At 35.2% G+C, this 17422-nt stretch overlaps 1 protein-coding gene across 1 annotated transcript; it reads left to right on the forward strand.

Moving 5' to 3' along the window:
- LOC109823934 (dihydropyrimidine dehydrogenase (NADP(+)), chloroplastic) lies at window positions 382–7394 on the forward strand. The gene is made up of 7 exons (XM_020390397.1): window positions 382–886; window positions 2918–3184; window positions 3685–3855; window positions 4996–5108; window positions 5194–5380; window positions 6617–6726; window positions 7074–7394. The coding sequence occupies exons 1-7, from the start codon at window positions 785–787 to the stop codon at window positions 7228–7230; spliced, it is 1107 nt and encodes a 368-aa protein (XP_020245986.1). The 5' UTR covers window positions 382–784; the 3' UTR covers window positions 7231–7394.

Here is a 17422-nt window from a genome sequence, read left to right on the forward strand (position 1 = left end):
TAAGTCTCGTTTACAGCACACGAAGGTGCACTTAGCATGCGTGAGCATGTCAGAGTATAAAATAATAATGTTTATCAGAACTTTAGAGTTTTTGCGTAGCGGTGTAATTCTTTGACACCATTCAACAAGGGAATTGTTTTTAAAAACTTATAAAGATTTTTGTTGGGGTGGGGTGTGTGTGTTGGGGGTGGTGGTGATGGCGGCGGCGATAGTAGTATTTTTAACTTACAAAGATGTAGAGGACTAATATGACGGAAAAAAACCTACTTAAGGAAACATTGTCAACGTTAACATCTCCGTCCATCCCTGCATAGCCACAACTACTGTTCACGCGCGTACGGGACATCCCATTAAACGACAACTGACGTTAACGTGCTGGAGATCCCTCCTCTCTTCCCTCTCCCTCTACCCATTTCTCTACTCAACAATAAAATAATAAATAAAAAACTAGAAACAAATCGAAATCCAGATCCCGAGCCAGTTTCTAAATTATTCTCTGCCACCTCAGCATCCCCTCCTCCTACGGAATCTGTCGGAATCCCATTTCCCTTCTTATTTTCTAGAGAGAGAGACAGAGAAATCTAGAGGGTGAGAGAGCGCGCAAATCCATCGATGGCGTCCTTGTCTTTTACCGGTTCTCTTTCTCAGAGCTCGTTTCTGAGGTCCTCACGTGCGGTCCTCACGTGCGCCGCCACGTGACCGCCGGAGGGCTGTTGGGTTTCGGGTGCGGGCGGAGGCGGCTGGATCGGAGCCGGATCTTAGGGTTCGAGTAAATGGGTTGGAGATGCCGAACCCGTTTGTTATCGGGTCGGGTCCGCCGGGGACTAATTATACTGTTATGAAGAGGGCGTTTGATGAGGGTTGGGGTGCTGTCATCGCTAAAACGGTATAATTATCAGACCCTTTTGGTTTTTAGATTTTAGGGTTTTCGTTTGCTGTATGTGGTAAAATTTTGATTTTTTACGTATTTATGGTGGAATTTGTTGAGTGCATGCCCTTTTTGAAAAAACCTTTTTCTCTTTTTTTATTATTAATTCGACGTGATGTTTGATATGATTAGTTTTTAGACCCTTTAATCGGTTTCGTTCTTCCTTTTCCAAAAGTGATAAAATTTTAAAGGTATTTATGCTTATTGTTGATTGTGAGCTTTTTTTTCCTTCTACTTTTGATTTGTTGATGAATAATTTTTCAAAACAGACTCATTCGGATTTTTATTTTTCAAAATCGACCGTTTTTTCTTTTATTTATCAAAACCGACCGGATTTTGTGATTAACAGGTTAATCACTATCCTAAATAGTCGGGGTTGCCAACCCCGACTATTTAGGAGGGTGTTAAACCCTAATTAAAGGCCTTAATTAGGGTTTAACACCCTCCTAAATAGTCGGGGTTGGCAACCCCGACTATTTAGGATAGTGATTAATCTGCTAATCACAAAATCCGGTCGGTTTTGATAAATAAAAGAAAAAAGGGTCGATTTTAAAAAATAAAAAACTAAATGGGTCGATTTTGAAAAATTGTTCTTTGTTGATTGGTATAACTGATTGTGCTGTACCCATTTCATCATGTATAAAATAAATTTTTGATTTTTATTGTTCTGAATGACTGCAGGATTTCATGGTTATTTCATAGGAAGCTATAGTAAGTATAAGGAAATTTACCTTTTGAGGAGGAGGGGAAAAAAACCAAACATTTCTCGTTTGATTATATGAATATTTGTAAATACTTTTGTGATTCATTCATTAGATTTTGAATGTTGTTGCACCCCCACCACCAACCCCCGCAACCCAATCTGAAGGGGATCTGATGGTTGTGTTGGTGCTCGTAATAGTATGATTCAGATAAACCTGACTCAAATTGAACTGATATTGTGATCTAGGACCAAGTCCTTCATGTATGAAGGAAATATTTGATTTTTATTATTACGTGGGACGACAGGGCTTATGGATGTAGACGTTGATCTGTAGTAAGCATGGAATAAAATTTCTTTTGTCAGCAAGAAAGATAATGTTACTGTTTATGATCCATAGGAATTCAATATAATTTTTCTTTAAAGGAGATCTGATGAGTGGATTCATGTTTGCTTCAGATATATGTGAGTCATACTATTCCAGATCAGCTATGCTATGTTCTCATCATGACTTCTTAATGAACGATGGTTCTTTCCCGTTTTCATTGACAAATTGGTGTTTATGGTTGCCTAGTTCCACCCCCTAAAGAGTGAAACTAAACTGCAGGAATTGCTTATTGGAAGATGGGGTCGTGCTGTCCCCTAAATTTCCAGTATTCTATATGTAGACGATTACCACCATCTCCTTTCTGTTAAAATGTGCACAGAACTTACTATGTTGATGCTTCTATTCCATGGAAAATGTACTTGATTGAGGTTAAAATCCTCCAGCAGACGAGGGTAACTTTCCTCTTTGCAAACTGTCCAAGCTCTAGAGAGCTGATATTTTCTTAGCCATGAACTTTCTACCACTTCAGATCTTCGATTGCATGGTCGATGCTTCCTTTCTCCTACTTACCTTAGAGTTATGCTCCATTGATTGAAAAAGGTTGTTTGATGAGGGTTACGCTGGAAGTCCTTTGCTTGAAGCTTAAGAATTGAAGTTAAATATCCAGTTTTTTACTAATAAATATACTAATTACCTTCTAAAACATAATTGCCGTTAACTCTTGGTCTTTTTTGTCTCTATATTGGTATGAAAGAGCATCTGCTGCTAATTATATTCACTGCTATTGTAAGCCGAAACATTTATTCATATTGTGCATGTCGTCTCAAGGTTAGTGATGTTACAAGGAAATGTAGTATACAACTTAATGTGATGCCTGTTTTACCAAGATTTTCAACAACTTGTATTATTAAGTTTTCTGTAATCATCTTAATAGTATTGCCTGGATCTGTGAAAGTTGTAGGTATCCTTGGATGCTGAAAAGGTTGTAAATGTAACACCCCGTTATGCTCGGCTTCGAGCAGCGGGATCAAATGGCTCAGCAAAGGGACCAATTATCGGGTGGGAGAATATTGAACTCATCAGCGACCGACCTCTTGAGACTATGCTTAAGGAGTTCAAGCAATTGAAAGAAGAGTATCCAGACAGAATTCTCATTGGTTCAATAATGGAAGAGTATAACAAAGCTGGATGGCAAGAACTCATCGAACGAGTTGAGGAGACTGGAGTGGTAAATTTCATCTCCTTAATCATTTCTCAGTTTCCCTGGTTATTCGCACTTAAATACTCCAGAGTTTACCTCATTTCCAACTTTAATGACCCAAAGTTCTTTTTGCCCAAAAATGACCCAAAGTTAAACAAAATTGAACTTCAATACCCCAAAGTTTTTTTGCCCAATACCCCAAAGTTGAACAAAATTTAATTTTGATACCCCTAAAGTTTTATTCTTTTTTTTTTGTTAAATTTACAGTTGGGGTATCAAAGATACATTTTTGTTATATTTTGGAGTGTCAAAATTAAACTTTGATGAGCTTTGGGGTATTTTTGGACCCAAATTTTTTTTGGGGTATCATAGTAAAAAATGAGGTGAAATTTGTTGTATTTTTTGGGGAAAAACTTTGGGAATCAAAGTAAAAAATGGGGTAAATTTTGGGGTATTTAATTGCAAATAATCCTAATATAAAATCCATTAGAAAATAACTTTTTTTTTCTTGCAATGCCTTTATGTAGGATGCTCTTGAAATAAATTTTTCATGTCCACACGGTATGCCAGAGAGAAAAATGGGTGCTGCAGTTGGGCAAGACTGCGCATTGTTAGAGGAGGTATGTGGGTGGATAAACGAGAAAGCCACTGTACCTGTTTGGGCTAAGATGACTCCAAATATAACAGATATTACACAGGTTAGTCCCTTGTATCTTGTGCATTTCATATGAGCATCTCATGTATCATTTATTTTGGTTGATAGAAAAGGACATGGTGATGTTGAGTTTTTTACTTGTTGCATATTCTGACCTTAATCTGTTCTATTGAAATTCTCAAGCATTGCTGTAAAAGACTATTATCTTAGAATTTAAAGAAACAAAAATTCTTCAGTAATTGGTGTTAATTTGGTTAAAGCTAATTGGTGTTAAATTGGTTAAAGCTTACATAGAAGACTGTTAGAGAAGAATAGATAGGTAGTTTATTCACTTAATCTTCTCTTATGAGCACCAACGTGGCAACCTCTTATATTTGCCTTCCTGTTTCAGGACTCTTTCAAAATCAAACAGCCTAAACTATTACTAATACATATCAATGTATTAGTGCATAATCGACCCTATTTACCAACCACAGGGGGTCTTGTTACCTGTCTCATGGAAACTTTCCTTGTCACTTTTAAGATCACATTAGCAATGATGAATTCACATAATGAGACCATGTCCACACTTCATTAACCCACTCAACTACTACTGACCCTCTTTTGGCTTGGTATTTTTGGAAGGGTTAATTGCGGATAGACCCCTTCGCCTACTGCCCGATTGCCGATAGACCCCCTGTGGTTTTATTATTGTGGATAGACTCCTTGTACTATCATCCAATTTCAAAGATATGTGGTTTTATTCTCGTGGATGGACTCCTTGTGCTATCACCCAATTGCAATTGGTTCCCCTGAGTGAATTTTTTTGACTCTTCTCTTTTGAGGTCTATTTGTCAAACAATATTTTCTTTCTCTAAGGGTAAAAGAGCCTAAAAAGTTCACTCATGGTGTCTTTAGTTTATTTTGGGGGGGGGGGCGAGGGGTGTATACGCCATTACTAACCAGGGTCTTCATGATGCGGTGATGTCTTCTAGCTCTTACAAATCAAACATCATGATTAAAGTTGAAATATTTCTTAATTAGTTTTTTTAATTCTAATTTATACTGTTGGAGCTGTCATTTGATAAGGTGGCATGGCAGTTCAAATTTCCTCGCAATGTCAAGTTTCCTCCATTTAATGCAACTGTCTATCATTTCATTTCAAGTTTGTGACTCACTTCAGTTCTGTTTTTATGTTGCTTAGCCAGCTAGAGTGGCTTTGAAATCAGGATGTGAAGGAGTTGCAGCCATTAACACAATTATGAGTGTAATGGGTATTGATTTGAATACATTACGTCCTGAACCTTGTGTTGAAGGGTGAGTTGACACAACTCAATAACATAGTAAGCAGTCTTGGTTTCTTAGGATATTTTAATTTGTAACTAATTATTTTATTATGCAGGTTCTCCACTCCTGGGGGGTATTCTTCAAAGGCAATCCATCCTATTGCCCTTGGCAAAGTTATGCAAATTGCGAAAATGATGAAATCAGAATTTGATGGTAACAACTTATCACTTTCTGGCATCGGGGGAGTTGAGACTGGTGGCGATGCTGCTGAATTTATTCTGCTTGGAGCAAATACTGTTCAGGTTAGGTTACATAAGTTAGTAGATTTATTTGCATTTGAAGTTGAAGCCTTGATATTCTTATAGAATCACGTGAGCTGTCTATTGTGAATATTTATAATCAAGGTTTGATGTTTCAGTAAGAATATCTTAAGCTTTATGTCCCTGCTTGAATATTTGTGAGTATTGGCATTGATGGCTTATATGATGTTTCAGTAATATATCATGGGATCATTATTTTTTCTGCATTAAATAACTTGGAAGAAATACCACCCATGTATATAATCTCATGTGTTTCAGTAATATATCTCGAGTTTAAGTGGCATCCCACAACGAATACCGGCAAGTTGAATGTTAGTAGCGTTGGGCCATCAGCAATTGCAGGTCCCACAAGGCACCACCACAGTGGCAGTGCTCTTTTTCGTGTGTAGGCTATGGGGGATAGAGAAATCACTTTTCTTATGTATCACAAGAAGGCTAGGGATTGGTTAAGTCTATTCCAACCAATGTCTCATTCCAAATATGACCGTCTTTTGTCTTTAAGCACCTTGTAACATGCTAAAAGTATTTCACATATTTAAATAGAAAAGACCACTGATTTCATGCTGTTGTAATCGCAAAGCATTGCAATAGTTCACATTTGAATATGGTTGATGAAAGAAATAATCAAATTCCAATACCCTTTCAGCTTTGGCATGTAAGAATACTTCTCAGTTCCTGCAAGCGTATCTGAAATATATCAAGATGCCCGTAAAGGACACATAATTCTGACAGAATTTACTGATTATGGATTTACAGAATGTATGAATGTTAATGTTAAAATCTCCTGGACGAGATTGTGTTTATCTGCTATGTTCTATACTTCTAAATGTTGCTACCAAAAAAAGTAGGGTTTTTGTCATATTAGACCTTCAAATCTTTTCTAAATCTGTGTTAGACCTCCAATAATCTTCATATTTTTTAATTAGATCCCCAAATCCATTAGGTTGTTTTAATTAAGATACCTAAATCTATTAAGTTATTTAGATAAGACCCCTAAACCTATTAAGTTCTTTTAAATAAGACCCCCATTTCGAACAAATATGAAGATCTGGGGGTCTAATTTAGTGACATGAAGATTTGAGTGTCTAATATATTACATGCAAAGATTTGTGACGTCTAATGTGACAAAACCCAAAAAAAAATATTTTGTAAGGTATTTCTGACTTTCTGTAAATCCTTTTCACTGCGATTTTGGCTAAATACGATTTCATGCTACAGGTTTGCACGGGTGTCATGATGCACGGTTATGGCATTGTGAAGAAGCTCTGTGCTGAGCTGCAGGACTTCATGAGAAAGCACAACTTCTCTTCAATAGAAGATTTCAGAGGGTATTCTGAGTCACTTTTAAATTTCTTTTCAAACATGCTCTCATTAATTCATTTTTGGGTTAACTGCGGATAAATCCCCTGTTGTATAATTGTTTAGAATTTACTATGCCTCTAGTTTTATTGTTGCAGATGGATCCTCTTGAGTGTTTTTTTTTTTTTTGACTTGTTCTCTCTTAAAGAAACAAAAATTTCTCTTTGGTAAAAGAGTCAAAATTTCACTCAGGGTGTCTATCTTAAATGATAAGAATAGAGGGGTAGTAAGTGCGAAACAGTGGTACTAAGGGGAATCTATCTGCAATTAACCCATATTTTATTCGACCTCTCATTTCCAATGATAATTATTTTAGGGCATCTCTCCCATACTTCACTACTCATATGGATTTGGTTAGTCGGCAACAAGAAGCCATCAAACAGAGAAAAGCTATTAAGAAAGGCTTGCAATCGGACAAAGACTGGACAGGAGATGGATTTGTGAAGGAGTCTGAAAGCATGGTTTCCAACTAAATCACGTCGTGAACTTGATAACTCTTCTTATTGATGTAACTTTGATTTTGTGCATGTTGTCGAAAACTGATGTGGTAAATAAGACAAACAAAATTATGGTTGAACTGGTACTCAGAAAGATTAAATGGTAGAATAAATGTGCATGCATGTTGTCAGTTTGATTTTCTTTTGTATCTATAGTTTTTGGTGAGATGATGTTGCAGTAATTGTCCGCGATGCTTCAAGAAGAGCAAGTGTGCATGGTGGTTGTCTTGCTGTGTAATCTATGGCCGTCTCCCAATAAGCCCAAAACATGAGGCCTGTTCTCTCTTCGTCTGGGATGGTTACGATGGAATTTCTAGCAAGCCATATTTCCAGGGGCCTTGGATGGGTACTGTGTTAGTTTAAGGGATGTAGACTCAAAGCTGGAATCAAACAAATTGTTAGATGGCAGATTTTCTAATTTGTTTTAATAACATGATTCTTAATCTGTTTTGGTAACAGGTTATTAGGATTCCTAATCTGTTTTGTCTTTTGGTTTTAGAATTCCTAGTCTGTTTTGGTTTTAGATTTTCTATATATATGGAACGCCTTAGAAGAGATTAGACATTAGAAAAAGAGGGTTTGAGAGAATTCTTCAGAGATCTTTGAGAGATTAGATCCTATTTGTGGGCATTGTAATCTTCTTCAATATTAATCAAAGAATTGTGTGGTGTGGTTTCCGAGGACGTAGGCATGATTGCTGAACCTCGTTAAATCTGGTGTGTTCTTGTTTACTTTCCTGTAAGTTTTTATCTTTTATTTGCTGTGATTTTTTTCTATATTTTGGTTTTTATCTTTTATTTCCAGAAGGGCAAGGGTTCGATTTGATTGTTTCGAATCCTCAACAACTGGTATCAGAGCTTCGTTCAGAAGGATTGTGAGAGAGTCATAACAGAGGAAAGCAAATCTAAGATCGAGAAGTTTGACGGTTCAGATTTTGCCTACTGAAAGTCGCAGATGGAGGACTATCTATACCAGAAGGACTTGTATCTCCGTTGATGGGCAAGGCTAAGGGAAAGAAGAAAGAAGAGTCGGACGAGGATTGGGAGATACTGGAGGATTGGGAGATACTGGATAGGAAGACTCTAAGGCAGATCCGGTTGTCGCTCGCCAAGATAGTCGCACACAACATATTGAAGGAGAAAACGACGGTGGGGCTTATGGAAGCGCTCGCGAAGATGTACGAGCAACCGTCTGTGGCAAATAAGGTGCATCTCGTCAAGACACTCTTCAATCTCAAGATGGCAGAATGACGCTCCTTCACAATGCACCTCAGCGAGCTCAACACGATTGTTGATCAACTCATCTCCGTAGACATCACGTTTGATGACGAAGTGCAGGTCCTATTGATTCTATCGCAGTTGCTGGATAGTTAGGCAGGTTGTGTGATGACAATCAGCAATTCGGCGGGGAAGAAAAAGTTAAAGCTGAGCGAGGTTGTTAGCATGATTCTATCCAGGAGGTTAGAAGGAAATCGTTTGAATTAGAAGGTTCAAGTTCAGCCATAAATTTCGAGCAAAGAGGTAGAAGCCAGAAGAAGGGAAATCAGAGCAGGAATCGGTCAAAGTCAAACAAGAAGAAATCAATCTCGAAAGTTAGGCCTATCAAATGAAAGTGTTGAAACTGCGGCCATGAGGGCCATATGTCTTCAGCTTGTAAAGCACAAAAGAAGGATGCGTATGAGCAGGAGGCTCATATCGTACAGGATGCCTTGATCCTAGCTATGAACAGCGATTCTGATTCCTGGGTCATCTACTCAGGAGTCTCGTTCCATGTTATGCCACTGCTAATAGGAAGCTTCTTCATAACTATGTAGCAGGGGACTTTGAGAAAGTATACTTTGAAAGCACCCTAGAGGGGGAGGTGAATAGGGTTAATGCTAATCTAATCCAATTTGATGCCAATTAAAAACTAATTAACAAATTATCCTAGCAAATATGATATTTAACAAATTATATGCAAGGATATTAAACTAAGGGCGAAATAAACATGAGCAATGACGATATAAATAAAGAGCACAAATATAAGTGTACGCCAAAGACAAACTCAAACACAAGAAAATGATCACGGAGTTCGGTCCCCTCGACCTACATCTCTGCTCCCCACTCCCGGGGAGAATCCATTATCACAATCGGGTTTTCGACGCTCACCCGAAAACGTTTACACCACACAATATCAGTTTTCAACGCTCACCGATCAACGTTCACAATCACTTACAATGTAATTACACAAATACCATATCAAGTGCTAGCCTCTCACGTGTCTCCCTCAAGTGCTCGGAATTACGACCTACCTCTAGGCATTACCACCGACCCCACTCCTCATGGGACCGACCACGTCTCTCACCTCTACACTCCTCTTGGTGTATTTGTGTAATACAAAGTGAATCCTCACATCTCTCACCTCTACACTCCTCTTGGTGTATTTGTGTAATACAAAGTGAATCCTCACAATTAGGCTCAATATAAATAATTTGTTCTCTAAACAACGTGAGAACTCAATTAAGCTCAATTCAATGTTACAAACCCACAATCCCAAATTATACTATGTATGAAATACTATAAGCTCAATAGGTTGTGTGTGAACAATGAGTATAATCAAAACAAACTAAACTTAAAGTAAATCTAGCTTATGGAAATTATAATCAAAATAATAAATAGCTAGAATGAGTTTAGGAAAACTTCTCTATGATGACAAGAGAGAGAGAGAGAGAGAGAGAGAGATGAGTTGAAGCTCAAACACTAAAGGATGATCTCTTCTAGCTCTTGTGAAAATTTCTTCACAAACTTGAAACTCAAACAAACTTTTAAACAAACTTTAAACTCTTGTAAACTTATTTTAAACACTTTTTAATTACCTCAGAATGTTAAAGGGTAAGGGGTATATATAGGATCATAAGACAAAGCCAAAAAAACAAGTAAAAAGATAAAATAACGAAAACTGGAAATATAACCGTTACAGACCATAAGTCGACTGACGAGATAGATCAGTCGACTGATGAGCTGATCGTACCTCATCAGTCGACTGATCAGTCGACTGAATAAAAAACAAAAACTTTTTGTAATTCCAAGCGATTTCTTCAGTCGACTGAATACTTGCATCAGTCAACTGATAACATAATATCAGTCTTATTAAAATAGTAAATCTGGCTTTTGAAGTGCCTTTAAAAATAGAAAATAAATTCTAAAAATTATAAAAGTTTGGGAAATGATTATAAACATGATAATAAACATGTTACAAAAACAATTTTAGAATTGCACTTCACATTTGTGAAAACTCATCATTTTGTAAAAATGTCCAAAACATGAAAAGTTGATAGACATGAAATTTAATGTTTTGACATAAACCAAGTTTTGAAACTTTGTAAAATAATTTTCTAGACTTAATAAAATATGTATATAATGATTGTTAAGTCCATAAACTAATAACTCAATATTTTTTAAATACAATAGAATATGAAACAAGTAAATGTGTATATGAATATATATCTGTTTCATATCTACATAACTAAACCAAAACAACTTAACCATATAAAAAAAATATGTGTGTGTGTGTGTGTGTGTGTGTGTGTGTTATTTTTGTTTCATATTTAAACTTGAAAACCAAAAACCAAAACGTGTGTGTGTGTGTGTGTATATATATATATATATATACATACACACACATATAATATAACCTAAAACTAAATTACCCAAGCTATCTTGATCTTCAATAAGCTCGACTAGGCAAACTATGCGGATGAAGCTTGAACTTGAATATGGCTTGATGTATTGCTTCACTCGGATATTCCGCCAACCTCCATTGGATGTGTTCGTTTAGCTCAATTCCATCCAACCTCTGACATCGTTGTTTGTCTAGAATACCTAATAAGAAAACATAAATACTAGACAAATGATGTTAGGGATTATTTGTCAAACATCATCAAAATAAAAAGGCTAACAATCTCCCTCATTTTGATGATGATAAACAATTTATACAAAGAGTATATAAAATATACAATAGAGCACAATACTCATAAATATACTCACAAACCACTTGTTCCCCCTGGCAACATCAAAAATATGAAAAACAAAAGAATTGAGAGAGCAAAAGCTCCCCCTACAAATGAGCGTAGGTGAGTAAAAAAAATATAGGGAATAGCTCCCCCTATCAAAAAGCCATATAGAATATATGCAATGAATACTAAGACAAGCATGTGAGCAAACATAGATGGAAAAATATTCTAATTATAACTCACATTCAAAAAGGCCATGAGAACACATATTGATATGTCATTATGAAATAGTGTCTCAATACACAAACATAAAAACAATATATGAATTTTCATAGAGAAACATGAAGATCATGAGAACTCAAAAAAAAAAGTTTGTTCATGAAATAGAATCATGAATATCCAAAAGAGCAATCATGAAAGTATAAAAATATTTGTGAAAATATTTATAAAACTCCATGAAGAAAAATCATGAAAAATTCATGAGTCCGTGAAATCTAAGAATCATAAACGCATTAAAAAATACCGAGAATTTATATATTTCATCCAAAAAGATCAAAACGAAATATGATTAGGATAAAAAAAACCAAAATCAATTATCATATTTCGATAAGAAAACATGAGAGGCAACCATATCAAGCTCTTTGAGCTTATTTCAACCTATATAAAGATTTTAGCACCCGATAAATATGATTTGGGAAATAAAAACCCAATAAATCTAGGAGGTTGCTCAAACATAAACCTCTCACCAAAATCAAAACAAAGAATATATCTAAAAATAATGATTGATCAATGAATGAAATCTTCTTTGTAAAATTTGATCAATCCACATAAAGAATACATTATAAAGCACAAATAGATGATCCATAAGCTCAAACATATAAAATTTCATCATAAAAGTATTTTATAATGAATCCATAAACATGAATACATTGTTTATACCAAAAACTACATATTTAAAACCAAGAATCCAAAACATATGAGAATCATGAACTATGAATTTGAAAAACAAAAATAATTCATTTTTACTTTTTCAAACAATGTAAATGTATGTGTCTCTGTGTGTGTGTGTGTGTGTGTGTGTGTGTGTGTGTGTGTGTGTGCGTGCTTGAATAAAACTCCTAAAGTCTAAAAACACAGCATAAACACAATTAATTTTGTTTTGGCACCCAAGAATTTTTGGTGCCAGAAAACTTAGGGACATGACCCCTACTATTAAAGCTCAAAGCCCTAGGGTTATGAACCATTTTAGGCGCATGTGGTACACTAACATGGTCGAAGCAAAAATTATGCAAATGACATTTTCGATTGCAATAAGTACAATGAAAGAGACACATTTGATTTTGTTGACCATAAACTTGTGCACGAGGAACATTTACAAACATAGATGGTCTTTTATTTGAAGCATTTTGCAAAAGCGAAAACTTTTTCAAATCAAATCAAAATTTTCCTAAGTGGCCAAATCTACCACAAAGATCACATTTGTACACATTAGCATGCTTATGATGAACTTTATGAGAATGTGCATGTGCATGTGTACATGATGATGAAGCTTGATGGGATGCACAAACATGATTAGGCTTGATGAGTTTTTGTGCATTATAGCAAAATCTAGCAAGATGGCTTTTACGACCGTAATTTGTGCATTTGTAGACTTTGCTATACATGTGTGCATAGTGTGTAGAAGACTTGAAAGTATTTACACGGGACTTTGTACACAAGTCCAAAAGCTTTTTATTATTAACAATACATGTTTAAGGGTTGAATCTAAAGATGGTATGCAATCCTTAACATGATTCAATTCATCATTATGCATACAAGTATTGTTAGAAGTAGACCATATATAAGTGTTAGCAAAAGAACTAACTTTATTTTTCATGTTCTCTACTTCTAATATGACATTTTCTCTTTCATGAGTTAAGTTAGCAACATTTGAAAGAAGAGAATCATGATCTAATTTAAGTTTCTATTTGTTTTCCTTTAGGATCATATTTTCATTAGAAATAGTTTCAAACTTAGATGTTAATAACTCATGATCGTATTTTAATTCTACATGCTTGCTTTTTAAGTCTATAAAATTATTATGCAACTTAGTGTAGGCATACATTAACCTATCATATGCACATGCGAGTTCATTAATGAATAAATTATTTTCGGAATATGAATCGTATACCACACTAAGGCTATCGCCTAGTGGCCATGTGCATGATGATGATGATGCTCTAATTTTACTTGAAGTCGATTTTGCTAAAGCACGTCGAATCTCCTCCAAGTCTCATTGATGTGCTTCTAAGAATTTTCATAATGTATAAACGCTATCAAAAAAATCAAGCTTGTTAGATATAGATGAATCAAATGCATTTAATAAAAATTCTAAAACAAGCTTATTCATTGTAAATATTTTTTTTTATTTTTACTCCACTTAGATTTCTCTAAAGTGGGCACAACATAAGCATGATCAATGACTTTTCCCACAAATCTATATTTTTAGATCTAACAAATAGCTTAAATCTAAAATATCATTGAGCATAGGGGAAAGCAATGAATTTAGGAGCAACACAAGAATCATAGCCTAAACAAGATGCACCATTCATATCCATGATATATGTATATGTGCAAGAAAGATACAAATAATCTCAAAACTAGATTAGCACAAAAATGAGAACAAGGAACTTTGACTCTAGGCGATTAAGCCTCTAATCAAGAGCACCAAGCTCTAATACCAATTGAAAGCACCCTAGAGGGGGGGAGGGGGAGGTGAATAGGATTAATGCTAATCTAATCCAATTTGATACCAATTAAAAACTAATTAATAAATTATCCTAGCAAATATGATATTTAACAAATTATATGCAAGGATATTAAACTAAGGGCGAAATAAACATGAGCAATGATGATATAAATAAAGAGCACAAATATAAGTGTACGCCAAAGACAAACTCAAATACAAGGAAATGATCACAAAGTTCGGTCCCCTCGACCTACATCTCCGCTCCCCACTCCCGGGGAGAATCCACTATCACAATCGGGTTTTCGACGCTCACCCAAAAACGTTTACACCACATAATATCGGTTTTTAACGCTCACCGATCAACGTTCACAATCATTCACAATGTAACTACCCAAATCCCATATCAAGTGCTGGCCTCTCATGTGTCTCCCTCAAGTGCTCGAAATTATGACCTACCTCTAGGTATTACCACCGACCTCACTCCTCTTAGGACCGACCACGTCTCTCACCTCTACACTCCTCTTGGTGTATTTGTGTAATACAAAGTGAATCCTCACAATTAGTCTCAATATAAATAATTTGTTCTCTAAATAAGGTGAGAACTCAATTAAGCTCAGCTCAATATTACAAACTCAAAACCCTAAATTATACTATGTATGAAATACTATAAGCTCAATAGGTTGTGTGTGAACAATAAGTATAATCAAAACAAACTAAACTCAAAGTAAATCTGGCTTATGGAAATTATAATCAAAACAATAAATAGCTAGAATGAGTTTGGGAAAACTTCTCTATGATGACAAGAGAGAGAGAGAGATGAGTTGAAGCTCAAACACCAAAAGATGATCTCTTGTAGCTCTTGTGAAAATTTTTTCACAAACTTGAAACTCAAACAAACTTTTAAACAAACTTTAAACTCTTGTAAACTTGTTTTAAATACTTCATAATTACCTCAAAATGTTAGAGGGCAATGGGTATATATAGGATCATAAGACAAAGCTCAAAAAATCAAGGAAAAAAATAAGCAAAAAGATAAAATAACGAAAACTAGAAATATAGCCGTTACAGACCATCAGTCGACTGACGAGATAGATCAGTTGACTGATGAGCTGACCGTTACAGGCAGCTCACAGCACATCAATTGACTGAAGACCTCATCAGTCGACTGATCAGTCGACTAAATAAAAAACAAAAACTTTTTGTAATTCCAAATGATTTCTTCAGTCGACTGAATACTTGCATCAGTCAACTGATAACATAATATCAGCCTGATTAAAATAGTAAATCTTATTTTTGAAGTGCCTTTAAAAATAGCAAATACATTCTAAAAATTATAAAAGTTTGGGAAATGATTATAAACATGTTACAAAAAGAATTTTGGAATTGCACTTCACATTTGTGAAAACTCATCATTTTGTAAAAATGTCCAAAACATGAAAAGTTGATAGACATGAAATTTGATGTTTTAACATAAACCAAGGTTTGAAACTTTGTAAAATAATTTTATAGACTTAATAAAATATGTATATAATGATTGTTAAGTCCATAAACCAATAACTTAATATTTTTCTAAATACAATAGAATATGAAACAAGTAAATGTGTATATGAATATATATCTGTTTCATATCTACATAACTAAACCAAAACAGCTTAACCATATGAAAACAAACATGTATATATATAAATATGTATTTGTTTCATATTTAAACTTGATAACCAAAAACCAAAATGCGCGCGCGCGTGTGTGTGTGCGCGCGCGCGCGCGTGTGTGTGTGTGTGTGTATATATATATATATATATATATATATATATATATATATATATATATATATACATAAAACAAATCTATGAATCTATGATATCATGAAAGAAACTCTAGAATCTTGATGTATAAAAGGTAGAAATAAATAAAATGAGCCCATCAAGAACTAACTAATTTAAGGTTTTGTTTTGTGCCATCTGAATATCTCTCACTCTGATCTTGAGAATGTCAACTTTAGTTTGGTAAATAACATGATGAAAAGGTGCAAGTGCTATGCGATGTCATGGTAAAAGCTCCTGAATACAGCAAGAGCTAAGTTCCTAAAGTGCTAAATTACCAAGTTGTACTTCTAGTATGACACATTTGCGGAGATATTCTAAGTTTCTCCAGCAGCATTATGGTATTAATATTGAACTTCCACTAGCAGTAAGGAATGAATGCTCGAAATTGATGAAGAATTTTATATTAATGCATCACATGACCATCGCATGTCGTTTCGTAGACCATTTTAAACGCATGTGGTAGAGACTTAGTGATATGACAAGAATAAACTATGGTTAATTACTAGTTTAAAATTAGTTAGATTTGTGTGACGTTATATGTTTTGAAGATACGGTCATGTGGTGGAAGACTTACATTGCTTAACTCAGTTCTCTCCTCTCCCCTTATACTATATGTCTTTCCTCAAATTACCTGTTTGGCTCATTAAAGCAATAGACAGAATCAGAAGAAATTTCCTATGAAGTGGTCATATTCAACCATCTAAGGTTAAGTGCCTTATTAACTAGGGAACTGTCTGTAAAGCAAAGAAAGAAGGTGGTATTGGGGTCAAAGATATTTCTTCCTTTAACATAGCACTCCTATCTAAGTGGATTTGGAAAATCATGGATAAAAACTCCTTTGTCAGTAAAGTTATCTTCTCCCAGTATTCAAAAGATCAATCCAATCCTATTGTCTTCCCCTTCCCCCCCAAGGGTTTAGCCTCCAAATTCATTCATGATTTGCATTCAATTTTGAAAGCAACGTATAGAGGAGGAGGGAATATGGTTAATGCTAATCTAATCCGATTTAATGCTAATTAAAACTAATTAACTAATATCCTAGCAAATTAGATATGCAACAAGATATATATGCAAGGATATACAAACAAGGGTAAGTAAACTATAAACAAATACAAACAATATAGTAGATAAATTAGACAATGAGAGAAAGACAATAGAGATAAACAAAATATAAGCGTACAAGCCAAACTCAAACACACAAGAAATGATCACGGAGTTCGGACCTTCCGTCCTACATCTCCGCTCCCCACTCTCGGGGAGAAATCCACTATCACACCCATGTTTTCGACGCTCACCTGAATAACGTTTACACATCACAACGTCGGTTTTCAACACTCACCGATCAACGTTCACAATCACTCATAATGCAACTACACAAATCCTACCTCAAGTGTTGGCCTATCACGTGTCTCCCTCAAGTGCTCGGAATTACAACCTACCTCTAGGCATTACCACCGACCCCACTCCTCTTGGGACCGATCACATATCTCACCTCTACACTCCTCTTGGTGTACTTGTGCAATACAATGTGACCTCACAAATGAAAGCTCAAATACAAATAATTTGTTCTCTACAATGGATGAGAACTCAATGAAGCCCAACTCAATGTTACAATCTCACAAC

The sequence above is a fragment of the Asparagus officinalis genome, chromosome 9, assembly GCF_001876935.1.
Source record: "Asparagus officinalis chromosome 9, Aspof.V1, whole genome shotgun sequence".
Classification (NCBI taxonomy): Eukaryota; Viridiplantae; Streptophyta; class Magnoliopsida; order Asparagales; family Asparagaceae; genus Asparagus; species Asparagus officinalis.

Bases quoted from the DNA above. Each gene is read 5' to 3' on its own strand.
- LOC109823934 (XM_020390397.1), top strand. From the start codon at position 785: ATGCCGAACCCGTTTGTTATCGGGTCGGGTCCGCCGGGGACTAATTAT. The intron at 5,109-5,193 runs GTGAGTTGACAC...TTTATTATGCAG, and splicing joins CCTGAACCTTGTGTTGAAGG to GTTCTCCACTCCTGGGGGGT. The intron at 5,381-6,616 runs GTTAGGTTACAT...TTCATGCTACAG, and splicing joins TTGGAGCAAATACTGTTCAG to GTTTGCACGGGTGTCATGAT.